The 14,732-nt window shown below is 49.4% G+C and overlaps 1 protein-coding gene across 1 annotated transcript in view; it reads left to right on the top strand.

Annotated features, from left to right (window-relative positions):
* pkd1b (polycystic kidney disease 1b) overlaps positions 1 to 14,732 on the top strand; it is a 146,001-nt gene that overhangs the window by 237 nt on the left and 131,032 nt on the right. Inside the window, exon 2 of the mRNA XM_068004381.1 lies at positions 8,693 to 8,876. Coding sequence (XP_067860482.1) covers positions 8,693 to 8,876 — 184 coding nt within the window. The remainder of the gene's footprint in view (positions 1 to 8,692; positions 8,877 to 14,732) is intronic.

Raw genomic sequence — 14,732 nt, 5'->3', positions numbered from 1 at the left:
AGGTCTCAAAATGAGATGAATGAGCTGGTCATTTATTTTGTAGGTGGTGCTGACCGAGCTATGAATCTTTATGTAAACTCTTCAGGAGGGAGATGGAAAGGAAGGAGGGGTAAGGGTATTAGAGATAATGGGGGTGAACTTCCTTGGGGTTCTCTTCGCCCACTTATAGCTTTGCACAAGAACTGCGGAAATCTGGACGAACAGCGTAAATGATGTTTACAAAGTAATTTGCTGGTTTTCAAGGTCCTTCTGTCGTAGTTATGGCAGAAGATCGGAAAGAACCTCCCTGAGGAAATTGATCCCCAATATCACACTACTATAGAGTGTAGGTGTCAGCTGTGGCTCAGTGGGTAGCTCTCTTGCTTCTGAGTCAGAAGATTGTGGGTTCAAATCCCACTCCAGAGATGTTGAGTACAAAAGCCAGGCTGGCTGTGCTGTTAGAGGTGCTGCCTTTTGGATGAGACTTTAAACTGAGGCCCTGTCTGCCCTCTGAGGTGGGCGTAAAAAATCCCATGGCTACTATTTCGAAGAAGAACAGGGGAAATATCCCCAGTGTCCTGACCAATATTTATTGCTCAGCCTATATTACTAAAACAGATTATCTGGTCATTTATCACATTGCTGTTTGTGGGATCTTGCTGTGTGCAAATTGGCTGCCGCGCGGTTTCTTTCCTTTATAACAGTGACTACACTTCAAAAAGTACTTCATTGGCTGTAAAGAATTTTGGGACATCCTGAGGTCATGAAAGGCACCATATAAATACAAGTTCTTTCTTTAAGGTTTTAAATAGAGCATTGATCCAAACCGAATCTTTGGATTGATTTGCGGAAAGGCAAGGAATCGATCACATTAATGAGCATATATTATTGATGTTAAACAGTGGACAGGGAAATGAGGATGAAATTTGTAGATAAATTAATGTGCATATTAATAGTTATCGTTACGGGAGATTTTAATTATCCAGAAATAGACTGGGGTAGGCAGAATATATGTGGTGAGAAAGGGGAGTTTGCAAACAGAACTGTAGATCAGTAATGGGAGATATTTAAACAAGACACAGAAATGGCACCAATCAAATTTATTCCAGTAAGAATAAAAAGGGAATATATTGAAGGCAGGGACTCTACGGATAATGATAGAATCTTACAGCACAGAAGGAGGCCATTTGGCCCATTGTGCCTGTGCTGGCTCTTTGAAAAAGCTATCCAATTAGTTCCACTCCCCTGCTCTTTCCCCATTGCCCTGCAATTTTCTTCTCTTCAAGTATTTATCCAATTCCCTTTTGGAAGTTATTATTGAATCTTATGTGGAGAGGCTAGAGAAGTCAGGATTATTCTCCTTAGAGCAGAGAAGTTTAAGGGGAAATTTGATAGAGGTGTTCAAAATTATGAGGGTTTTTGATAGAGTAGATGGGGAGAAACGGTTTCCACTGGTGGGAGGGTCAGTAACCAGAGGACACAGATTTACGGCAAAAGAGCCAGAGGGGAGATGAGAATTTTTTTTTACGCAGCGAGTTGTAATGATCTGGAAAGCACTGCCTGAAAGGGTGGTGGAAGCAGATTCATTAGTAACTTTCAAAAGAGAATTGGCTATATCGTTGAAAAGGAAAAAAATTGCAGGGTTATGGGGAAAGAGCAGGGGGAGTGGGACTAAGAGCTGGCACAGGCACGATGGGCCAAATGGCCTCCTTCTGTGCTGTATGATTCTATGATTCTCGTGAATTATGGCTTCCATTTAATTTAGGTCCAGACGTAGCTCTCTTATTCAAGTTGTAAGTGTGGGCATTGAGCCTTGGGCTGTGTTTGCAGCTTGAAGTCCTTTATTGACGAAACTTGGGCAACGGAGATGGATGCAGCTCTGCACCAGTTGCTACGGTGATGAGGATCTCCTGAATAGCGAGAGTTTTTTTTTCTTCCCGAGGGTGGGGGCGGGGCGGGGGTGTGGTGGGGACTGCAGTCTAGCAAATGGAAAAGGCTGTTGCCAAGAGAGTTCAATGCAAGTTTGGGAGTGGAATCTGCTTCACAGACCCACATCACTGGCTGACATTTACTCCATTGTGTGTGATGCAATGGGGAAAGTGTGGAGAGAGCCTGTGTATTGTCTGCGAGCAACCAGCTAAACCCTACCAGTAGGCCGTAACTCTGTTTTACAAGGAATTTTACTCTCGTATGCTCTCGTTGCTGAGTGTGATGTGCGTTTTGTTTAATACCCATTACGTTGTCGGCCTTTAACCCTCTCAGTGCTGAGGCCTTGCCAAATCTCAGCTCTCTGCTATTTCCTCATTGTCCAATTTTTAAAATTAATTTTCCTCTGCTTACTTAGGTCTCCTTCAGAATATATTCCAGTTGTGTTAGGTTGCGGTTTTATTGGTAACTGATAACTGGAGACCTGTGGTTCGGGCACAGTTATGATTGAGGGTGCGTGGAATGTAGGTGTATTCGTAACAGTTACACACTCAGCCTCTCTCACACCCACCCCATCCATTCACTTGAAACCAGCCACCATGCTCGACACCCTCCAGGACAAAACAGCCTGCTTGACTGGCACCCCATCCACCACCCTAAACATTCACTCCCTCCACCACCGGCGCACCGTGGCTGCAGTGTGTACCATCCACAGGATGCATTGCAGCAACTCGCCAAGGCTTCTTCGACAGTACCTCCCACAACCTCCACCATTTGTAGAAGGACAAGGGCAGCAGACGCATGGGAACACCATCACCTGCACGATCCCCTCCAAGTCACATCCTGACTTGGAAATATATCACCGTCCCTTCATCGTCGCTGGGTCCAAATCCTGGAACTCCCCACCCAACAGCACTGTGGGAGAACCTTCACCACACGGACTGCAGCGGTTCAAGAAGGCGGCTCACCACCACCTTCTCAAGGGCAATTAGGGATGGGCAAGAAATGCTGGCCTCGCCAGCGACGCCCACATCCTGAGAATGAATAAAAAAAGAAATTTACACCCACCCAATACGTATTCACAAACCTACCCACCATGCATCACACCCACACCCAACCATCCTCAAATACCCCATTCCTGCCCAGGCACCCATCCCACAAGTTTACTCTCATCCTCATTCCTTTCCCCACACACTCGCATCCTCACTCAACCTTTCATATACACACACCCACACAGATACATACTTATGTTCTCTCTGCCTATCCCTGTGCTACCCCCTCACCACCCCAGATGTGCTATCCACTGAGCTCCCTCTCCACACCATTGCTCAGACCTGATGATGCAGATCCCACTTGTGGAGGTTACTTTCCACTCAAAGATCCTGTTCCCCTTGTGGTTAGTTTTCATTTCTATTCTTAATGGAATTTTTTACTCCACATGGGATAGAGCTGAGTTGGTGCTGGTCATTGTACTGTTTGCCTTTGCAGTCAGAGTAATCACTGTGACAAATCGCTTGGTAATACTTCCTGTCCAATTGGTACCTCTGCAAACGGCAGAAGGAAGACATGGCGATCTGGGGGAAGAGTGTCGGGGATCTGGGGGAAGAGTGCCGGGGATCTAGGGGAAGAGTGCCGGGGATCTGGGGGAAGAGTGTCGGGGATCTGGGGGAAGAGTGCCGGGGATCTAGGGGAAGAGTGCCGGGGATCTGGGGGAAGAGTGCCGGGGATCTGGGGGAAGAGTGTCGGGGATCTGGGGGCAGAGTGTCGGGGATCTGGGGGAAGAGTGTCGGGGATCTGGGGGAAGAGTGTCGGGGATCTGGGGGAAGAGTGCCGGGGATCTGGGGGAAGAGTGTCGGGGATCTGGGGGAAGAGTGCCGGGGATCTGGGGGAAGAGTGTCGGGGATCTGGGGGAAGAGTGTCGGGGATCTGGGGGAAGAGTGTCGGGGATCTGGGGGAAGAGTGTCGGGGACCAAAGGGAAGAGTGTCGGGGACCTGGGGGCAGAGTGTCGGGGACCTGGGGGAAGAGTGTCGGGGATCTGGGGGCAGAGTGTCGGGGACCTGGGGGAAGAGTGTCGGGGATCTGGGGGAAGAGTGTCGGGGACCTGGGGGAAGAGTGTCGGGGACCAAAGGGAAGAGTGTCGGGGATCTGAGGGAAGAGTGTCGGGGATCTGGGGGCAGAGTGTCGGGGACCTGGGGGCAGAGTGTCGGGGATCTGGGGGAAGAGTGTCGGGGATCTGGGGGCAGAGTGTCGGGGATCTGGGGGCAGAGTGTCGGGGACCTGGGGGAAGAGTGTCGGGGATCTGGGGGAAGAGTGTCGGGGATCTGGGGGAAGAGTGTCGGGGACCTGGGGGAAGAGTGTCGGGGATCTGGGGGCAGAGTGTCGGGGATCTGGGGGCAGAGTGTCGGGGATCTGGGGGAAGAGTGTCGGGGACCTGGGGGCAGAGTGTCGGGGATCTGGGGGAAGAGTGTCGGGGACCTGGGGGAAGAGTGTAGGGGATCTGGGGGAAGAGTGTCGGGGACCTGGGGGAAGAGTGTCGGGGACCTGGGGGAAGAGTGTCGGGGATCTGGGGGAAGAGTGTCGGGGATCTGGGGGAAGAGTGTCGGGGATCTGGGGGCAGAGTGTCGGGGACCTGGGGGAAGAGTGTCGGGGATCTGGGGGAAGAGTGTCGGGGATCTGGGGGAAGAGTGTCGGGGATCTGGGGGCAGAGTGTCGGGGACCTGGGGGAAGAGTGTCGGGGATCTGGGGGAAGAGTGTCGGGAATCTGGGGGCAGAGTGTCGGGGATCTGGGGGCAGAGTGTCGGGGATCTGGGGGAAGAGTGTCGGGGATCTGGGGGAAGAGTGTCGGGGATCTGGGGGAAGAGTGTCGGGGATCTGGGGGAAGAGTGTCGGGGATCTGGGGGAAGAGTGTTGGGGACCTGGGGGCAGAGTGTCGGGGATCTGGGGGCAGAGTGTCGGGGATCTGGGGGAAGAGTGTCGGGGATCTGGGGGAAGAATGTCGGGGATCTGGGGGAAGAGTGTCGGGGATCTGGGGGCAGAGTGTCGGGGATCTGGGGGCAGAGTGTCGGGGACCTGGGGGCAGAGTGTCGGGGATCTGGGGGAAGAGTGTCGGGGATCTCGGGGAAGAGTGTCGGGGACCTGGGGGCAGAGTGTCGGGGATCTGGGGGAAGAGTGTCGGGGATCTGGGGGCAGAGTGTCGGGGATCTGGGGGCAGAGTGTCGGGGACCTGGGGGAAGAGTGTCGGGGATCTGGGGGAAGAGTGTCGGGGATCTGGGGGAAGAGTGTCGGGGACCTGGGGGAAGAGTGTCGGGGATCTGGGGGCAGAGTGTCGGGGATCTGGGGGCAGAGTGTCGGGGATCTGGGGGAAGAGTGTCGGGGACCTGGGGGCAGAGTGTCGGGGATCTGGGGGAAGAGTGTCGGGGACCTGGGGGAAGAGTGTAGGGGATCTGGGGGAAGAGTGTCGGGGACCTGGGGGAAGAGTGTCGGGGACCTGGGGGAAGAGTGTCGGGGATCTGGGGGAAGAGTGTCGGGGATCTGGGGGAAGAGTGTCGGGGATCTGGGGGCAGAGTGTCGGGGACCTGGGGGAAGAGTGTCGGGGATCTGGGGGAAGAGTGTCGGGGATCTGGGGGAAGAGTGTCGGGGATCTGGGGGCAGAGTGTCGGGGACCTGGGGGAAGAGTGTCGGGGATCTGGGGGAAGAGTGTCGGGAATCTGGGGGCAGAGTGTCGGGGATCTGGGGGCAGAGTGTCGGGGATCTGGGGGAAGAGTGTCGGGGATCTGGGGGAAGAGTGTCGGGGATCTGGGGGAAGAGTGTCGGGGATCTGGGGGAAGAGTGTCGGGGATCTGGGGGAAGAGTGTTGGGGACCTGGGGGCAGAGTGTCGGGGATCTGGGGGCAGAGTGTCGGGGATCTGGGGGAAGAGTGTCGGGGATCTGGGGGAAGAATGTCGGGGATCTGGGGGAAGAGTGTCGGGGATCTGGGGGCAGAGTGTCGGGGATCTGGGGGCAGAGTGTCGGGGACCTGGGGGAAGAGTGTCGGGGATCTGGGGGCAGAGTGTCGGGGACCTGGGGGCAGAGTGTCGGGGATCTGGGGGAAGAGTGTCGGGGATCTGGGGGAAGAGTGTCGGGGATCTGGGGGAAGAGTGTCGGGGATCTGGGGGCAGAGTGTCGGGGATCTGGGGGAAGAGTGTCGGGGATCTGGGGGAAGAGTGTCGGGGATCTGGGGGCAGAGTGTCGGGGATCTGGGGGAAGAGTGTCGGGGATCTGGGGGAAGAGTGTCGGGGACCTGGGGGCAGAGTGTCGGGGACCTGGGGGCAGAGTGTCGGGGATCTGGGGGAAGAGTGTCGGGGATCTGGGGGAAGAGTGTCGGGGATCTGGGGGAAGAGTGTTGGGGACCTGGGGGCAGAGTGTCGGGGATCTGGGGGCAGAGTGTCGGGGATCTGGGGGCAGAGTGTCGGGGATCTGGGGGAAGAGTGTCGGGGATCTGGGGGAAGAGTGTCGGGGATCTGGGGGAAGAGTGTCGGGGATCTGGGGGAAGAGTGTCGGGGATCTGGGGGCAGAGTGTCGGGGACCTGGGGGAAGAGTGTCGGGGATCTGGGGGCAGAGTGTCGGGGACCTGGGGGCAGAGTGTCGGGGATCTGGGGGAAGAGTGTCGGGGATCTGGGGGAAGAGTGTCGGGGATCTGGGGGCAGAGTGTCGGGGATCTGGGGGCAGAGTGTCTGGGATCTGGGGGAAGAGTGTCGGGGATCTGGGGAAAGAGTGTCGGGGATCTGGGGAAAGAGTGTCGGGGATCTGGGGGAAGAGTGTCGGGGATCTGGGGGAAGAGTGTCGGGGATCTGGGGGAAGAGTGTCGGGGATCTGGGGGCAGAGTGTCGGGGATCTGGGGGAAGAGTGTCGGGGATCTGGGGGAAGAGTGTCGGGGATCTGGGGGCAGAGTGTCGGGGATCTGGGGGAAGAGTGTCGGGGATCTGGGGGAAGAGTGTCGGGGACCTGGGGGCAGAGTGTCGGGGACCTGGGGGCAGAGTGTCGGGAATCTGGGGGAAGAGTGTCGGGGACCTAGGGAAAAGTGTCGAGTAAGGAGCGTCCCGGGGAAGAGTGTGAGGAGCGTCCCGGGGAAGAGTGTGAGGAGCGTCCCGGGGAAGAGTGTGAGGAGCGTCCCGGGGAAGAGTGTGAGGAGCATCCCGGGGAAGAGTGTGGAGTGTAAGGAGAGTCCGATGTCACAGCAGCCTGGTGCCTTTATCATTAAATTAGTTTCCTGGAGAATGTTCAGAATGCAGCACTTGGTAAAACTGTATCTTGTGAATTCTGAATTGGTCTCTGGGTCCAGTCATTTCTGCTGAACCCCCTACTCCCACGTTTCACCCTTTTTGCTTCATACCTTTTATGTCCAGTAGTTCCCTCCTCATCTTCACTCGTTAACCTCATCAGCCTTTCTTCATCACCTTCCTGTTCCCTTCTCCTGTCTGTGCGGTAGTTTTAATCCAGCTGAGTCCTCTCCTTCCCTCTGATCATCCCACTCCTCCTGGAAACCTGGTTCTCATCCTTGTCCCTTATTTCTAATCTATGCCGGCTTGCCAGCTCAACTCCAAGCAAGAAGGTCATGCATTCAAGCTTCACTCCTGGACTTGAACACATAATCTAGGCCGACACTTCAGTGCAGTACTGATGGAGTGCTGCACTGTCGGAGACACTGATCTTTGGATGAGATTTAAACTGAGGTCCCATCTGCCTGTGCCTGTGGTTTGGGTGAATATTAAACATTCCATGACACTATTTGAAGAAGGCCAGGGAGTTCTCCTGCTGCCGTGGCCAAAATTCTTCCCTCGAAGTGGTTCACTGGTCATTCATTATTATATGGGATCTTGCTTGGTGCAAATTGGTTGTCACCATTAGTTGCATAACAACTGTGACAGCACTCCCAAAAAAGATTACTTGCACATAAAACACTTTCTCAAAGATGCAATAAGGTATTATGTAAATGCAAGTTTTTCTTTATTTCTCTTTTCTTTATTTCTCCTTTCTTTGTCTAGCTTTTTCAGGCAATTTCTTCTGGTCTGCAGCTATTCATCCAGGACAATTGTGTGCCCCAAGGGTGGGTTATTGGTCCTTGATCCAACCACATCAGCACTTTTCATTGACAGTTGATGAGAGGAATCAGTAACGTTGACAGTAGGCTCCTAGTAATATGGGTCATATAGACCCCGTTACACAAGCACAAAACCCAAGCCTTCTTACCTCATGGTACAATATGCCAGTGAAGTGACTGTACTCCGAGGGCCAGAGATAGTAAACAGGGATGAAAGAAAGACTTGCATTTATGTAGTGCCTTTCATGACGTCAGGATGCCACAAAGCGTTTTATAGCCAATGAAATACTTTTGAAGTTTAATCACTGTTGTAATGTAGGAAACATGGCAGCCAATTTGCGCTCAGCAAGCTCCCACAAACAGCAGTGTGATAATCTATTTTAGTGATGTTGGTTGATGGATAACTATTGGCCAGGACACCAGGGAGAACTCCCCTGCTCTTCTTTAAATAGTGCCATGGGATCTTTTATGACCACCCAAGAGGGCAGGCAGGGCCTCAGTTTAACATCTCATCCAAGGACAGCACCTCCAACAGTGCAGAACTCCCTCAGTCCAGCACTAGAGTGTCAGCTTGGGTTTTCAGCTCAAGATTCTGGACTGGTACTTGAACCCACAATCTGCTGATTCAGAGGCAAGAATACTAGCAACTGAGCTACAATGAGCATTAATTGTGATTTCTCTCCATCTCTGCTATGTCCCTTTTCCAGATGACATTACCATCTGTCCTCAGGGTGCTCAAGTCCATCCAGGAAATCGCCATTGCTATTGGATCAGCCAAGAACAAAACTCATGGCATGGTGCCCGTCAAGCCTGCCAGGAGACACCCGGTGCCGATTTGGTGGTTATCAACAATGAAGATGTTCAGGATTTCGTCCAGCGTTACTTTTCAACGTGAGTTTTGTGGTTTGAGTTTTACATTAATGATGAAAGCTTCTTTTACCCCTCCCGTATTTTCTTCCTCCTCTTGCTGTGTGCCACTCATTGCTGATACGTCAGACAGGCACTTGCTGGTCTGTGACTTAGTTCCAGGAGGTTCATGAAGAGCCTCCGCTGGGTAAAACCATTCATTTTTATATTTGTTCTCGGGATGTGGGCGACGCCATCAAGACTGGCATTTATTGCCCATCCCTAATTGCCCTTGAGAAGGTGGTGGTGAGCCTTCTTCAAGAACCACTGCAGTCCGTGTGGTGATGGTGTTCCCATAATGCTGTTAGCAACAAAATTCTAGGATATAGTCCCAGCAACAATGAACAGCAGTGACACGTGCCCAAGTCAAGATGATGTGTGACTTGGAACGTGATTGTGTTGCCCCAAAATTGCTTCTCTTGATCTTAGTGGTAGAGGTCGCAGGGGAGGGAGGTGCTGTCGATGTACCTTGGTGAGTTGCTGCAGCGCATCCTGTAGACCGTACACACTTCAGCCACAAGGCACCAGTGGTGAACGGGGTCGACACTGAGTCCAGTGGCAGAGGTGCCGATCAAGTGGACTACTTTGCACTTGGTGGGTCCAGTTTTAGAACTTGCACTGAAAAGGTGAAGAAGCACCTGTGATTTTATTTAAAAACAACAACACAAAGTTGACAAAGTTCTCCCTTTTACACTAAGGTGGAATTGTGTCCTACATGTGATTTTGTGAGGAACTGGTAGGGGTGGAAGCAGCAGGTTGCTTAGTCCCCTAATAATTCAGGCTCATTACTCATTATTAAATCTAAGATGCCCTGGTTTGACCCCATCTGGAGTACTGGGTTCAGTTCTGGGCACTGCACCTCAGGAAGGATATATTGGCCTTGGAAGGAGTGCAATGCAGATTCACCAGAATGATACTGGGACAAAAAGGGTTACATTACGAGGGCAGGTTGTATAGACGAGGCTTGTATTCCCTTGAGTATAGAAGATTAAGGGGGATCTAATTGCAGTGTTTGAGATGATTAAAGGATTTGATAGAGTAGATAGAAACTATTCCCTCTGGTGGGAGAGTCCAGAACAAGGGGGCATAACCTTAAAATTAGAGCTAGGCCGTTCAGGGGTGATGTCAGGAAACACTTCTTCACACAAAGGGGAGTGGAAATCTGGAACTCTCTTCCCCACCCCCAAAAAAAAAGCTGTTAGCTGGGGGTCAATTGAAAATTTCAAAACTGAGATTGATAGATTTTGGTTAGGCAAAGGTATTAAGGGTCAGGGAACCAAAACCGGTAGATGGAGTTAAGATACAGATCAGCTGTGATCTAATTGAATGGCAGAACAGGCTCGAGGGGCTGAATGGCCTTCTCCTGAGCCTATGTTCCAGTGTACACCCCACACCCCACAATCCAGCTTGTACTGTGTCTTGGGCTGGATATTTGACCTTACCCTGATGGTACCACCACCAGATGGGGATGAAGTTTGTATGGAAATCTGAGCCACCCGCATAGCTAAGCCCAGGGCTCCGTTATACTAACTACAGGCGCTAACTTTTCTTTGTCCAAAAAGGCAAATCTCCAAAGGTCGTGGGACAAGTTTACAGGACTCCTGTCTCCCTCCCAAAGTGAAGTATTTACTGTGCACTTGAGAAGGGGTCTGACTGGAAATATAAATAGAAAATGCAGGAAATACCCAAGTCTTTCGGCATCTGTGAAGAGAAACCATTTCGTACACTTATGATGGGCAGATCTGCACTTGAAATGTATTTCAGGAACTGTTCTCTTTCCCTCCCCCCCCCCCACCATTGCTCTTGGTTTGGTATAATTGTCTCTGTGTGACACTGAATATGCACCTGTGCCTTTAATTAAACCTCTGACTAAAAGTGGATCAAGGCTACAGAGATAAAAACTGAGTGAGTAGTCGGAGGGATTTAATGCGCAAGCCTCTCCAATCCTGGCTGATTAGACACAGCTCTGTGTCAGTAAGGGGATTAAACAGCTCTCCTGTGGATTGGCCTATTAAATATCCATTGGGGAAGTTACCCAATATGTCTGCGTCATGGTTGCCATGGAAGCACTGCAGACAATAGGCTCGAGGTCAGTCGATTACAGTGGTGGGGGCACTGCAAACACGGCCCTCAGAGCATTCAGCGCTAGCCAGAGTAGGATGCCGAGGGATCGACTGCCCCAATGGGTGCTCAGCTGAAGCCCCTTTTGAGCCCGGACCTTGAGGAGAATGATCCATTCTGCAGTGAAGGGTGCTGCATGGATCATTTCAGGTTCAGCCTCAACTGGATTAAACTACCAAGGACTGAGCAGTTTGCTTAATCGCACTAGACTCAATATCCACCCTTTCCACTACTGATGCACCGAGGTTGCAGTGTATACTATCCACAGGATACACTGCAACAACTCACCGAGGTTACTTTGACATCACCTCCCTCCCCTGTGACCTCTACCATTGAGAAGGGCAAGAGCAGCAATGTCATGGAACACCACCACCTCCAATCGCCGCTCCAACTCACACACCATCCTGACTTGGACATATATCACTGTTCCTTCAATTTTGCCGGTCAATATCCTGAAACTGCCTGCCTAACACCCAAGTGGGAGCACCATCACCACAAGGACCTGCAGTGGTTCAAGAAGAAGGCTCACCACCATCTTTTCAAGGGCAGCCAGGGATGGGCAATAAATGCTGACCTTGCCAGCGATGCCCACATGCGAAGAACAAATGTATATAAAACAAATTGACCTCCCCCAGTGGCTGAGAGGTGCAGTGGTTTGGTGGCTATGATATTGGATGAGCAAACCAAAGGTCATGAGTTCAACTCACAAACTAAATTCAATAAACCTGGTAATTTGTGGGCTGGCACCTGATAAATGACCATGAAAGTTGTCAGATTGTCAGAAAAACCCAACTCCACAGGGAAGGGGACCTGCATCACCCTACACCATGGGCTCTTTAACATTCAGCTGAAACACTCCTACCTGATCAGGCCTTCATGTGGCTCTAATCCCATACTATGCAGATCGCTTTTAATGCCCTTAGGGCAACGAGGGATGGGTAATAAATACTGCCTTGTCGGTGTCATCTACGTCCCAAAAACAAATATTTTTAAAAATTACCGCTTGTTGGGATAATGAGCCATACCAAAGGTGCCAGGTTCGATTCCTGATCTCTGCTGATCTCAGTCAGGCAGTATAATTGGCATCAGTGGATTAACTAGGAAAAATTCCCACTTCTGATTGCTATCCATTGATTCCTGCTGCGTGTGGATGTTGTGAGGACAGCTCGGCTGTGATGCCTCCTTCACAGTTGAATGACTCCCACTGTCTAAATCCATGTGTGTGAAGATAGTCACTTGGGTAAGGTACCAGAGAGTGGGTGGCACCTGTGGAACCACACCACAGCAAGAGGCATCACCTTCAGGATGAAGGGGGGAATTGGCAAAATAAAATCCGGCCGGTAATTTTGCAAGAAAAATTGATGCAGAGTCTGTTTATGATTTTCAGGGCCACATTCTTATTCAGCGAATAAAGGGTTAATTATCCTTCTTTTGGCATAATTTAATTTGGTGGTCAGCTTGGGCCCAGTTGGTTCCACTCTCGCCTCAGAGTCAGAAGGTCGTGAGTTCAAGTCCCAATCCAGGACCTGAGCACATGATTTAGGGCAACAGTAAAAAGCTATACTGAGAGTGGCGTATTGTTGGAAGTTCACGAAGATTGATTGCAATGATTAGTCAACAACTCCATTATCGTTGCAACATACAACTACCAGGATGATAGAAGACGAACTAGATGGACCTTGGCTTTTTCTCATCTAGCAATTTCTACGTTCCTTCTGATGAGATGTTAAACCGAGGTCCTGTCTGCCTCTTTTGGTGTTTCAGCTGGTCACGGTGTAGGGATCTGGTTGATGCAGTCGGTTAGATACTGTCCTTTCATCTCTGGGACCTGAGCTTAAATCCAGCCCAGACTGATGGGATGAAAGTCTCCTCCCTCTCTTGGCTGGAAGGGTCCTGTATGAAATGAGTTTGGTGCAATGTTAATCTTAGTCGGCATGGGCCCACAACACAAATCTGCCCCTAATTCAACATTAGTTGGCAAACTCGCTGAAAGAGAATGGCTGGTGTAGAAAATGGAAAAAATGGCACACTGGTGTATTCGAGGTGCGGTTCTGAGGTGTGTTATTGGGGCAGAGTAGAGGGAACTTTACCCTTCCTCCAGCTATGCTGTACCTCATTTGGCATGCTTGATGCTAATGCTGGGTGCTCGAAATGGGAAGAGACCATTCCCCAGTGCTGACATCCATCGGAAAAAAAGAAAGTTCTCCTAGCGCTATTTGAAGAGGATTTTGGCCAATATCGGGGCATATTGTAACACCTCTTAAAGCACATGAAATATTGCTTTAGCACCCAAACATCTGCTTCATTATGTCTGTTCTCTGCTGGAGTACAGCCCTGCTAAGATGACGTCAGCTATGGCTGCATTGGGTAGCCCAGCTCCCCGAGGAGCCAACCCTTCATTCTCCTTCAATGTTTCGTTGCCTCAGTATGTAGGCATCATGGAAACTGCAAAAAAGCAATCATTGACCTGCATAATTTCCTGTTGTACATTGATGGATTATTACTCTTCCTATTACATTGATGGACTATTACTCTTCCAATTACATTGATGGAATATTACTCTTCCGATTACATTGATGGAATATTACTCTTCCTATGACATTGATGGAATATTACTCTTCCTATTACATTGATGGAATTTTACCACTCCTATTATATTGATGGAATATTACTCTTCCTATTACATTGATGGAATATTACTCTTCCTATGACATTGATGGATTATTACTCTTCCTATTACATTGATGGAATATTACTCTTCCTATTACATTGATGGATTATTACTCTTCCTATGACATTGATGGAATATTACTCTTTCAGTTACATTGATGGATTATTACTCTTCCTATGACATTGATGGAATATTACTCTTCCGATTACATTGATGGAATATTACTCTTCCAGTTACATTGATGGATTATTACTCTTCCTATGACATTGATGGAATATTACTCTTCCGATTACATTGATGGAATATTACTCTTTCAGTTACATTGATGGATTATTACTCTTCCTATGACATTGATGGAATATTACTCTTCCGATTACATTGATGGAATATTACTCTTCCAGTTACATTGATGGAATATTACTCTTCCGATTACGTTGATGGAATATTACTCTTCCTATGACATTGATGGAATATTACTCTTCCTATTACATTGATGGAATTTTACTCTTCCTATTATATTGATGGAATATTACTCTTCCTATGACATTGATGGATTATTACTCTTCCTATTACATTGATGGAATATTACTCTTCCTATTACATTGATGGATTATTACTCTTCCTATGACATTGATGGAACATTACTCTTCCGATTACATTGATGGAATATTACTCTTCCAGTTACATTGATGGATTATTACTCTTCCTATGACATTGATGGAATATTACTCTTCCGATTACATTGATGGAATATTACTCTTCCAGTTACATTGATGGAATATTACTCTTCCGATTACGTTGATGGATTATTACTCTTCCGATTACATTGATGGAATATTACTCTTCCTATTACATTGATGGAATTTTACTCTTCCTATTATATTGATGGAATATTACTCTTCCTATTACATTGATGGAATTTTACTCTTCCTATTATATTGATGGAATATTACTCTTCCTATGACATTGATGGAATATTACTCTTCCTATTACATTGATGGAATTTTACTCTTCCTATTACATTGATGGAATATTACTCTTCCTATTAC

The sequence above is a fragment of the Heptranchias perlo genome, chromosome 23 (genome assembly GCF_035084215.1).
Source record: "Heptranchias perlo isolate sHepPer1 chromosome 23, sHepPer1.hap1, whole genome shotgun sequence".
Classification (NCBI taxonomy): Eukaryota; Metazoa; Chordata; class Chondrichthyes; order Hexanchiformes; family Hexanchidae; genus Heptranchias; species Heptranchias perlo.
The sequence above is the reverse complement of the archived record's forward strand: the minus strand, read 5'-3'. Positions and strand labels throughout refer to the sequence as shown.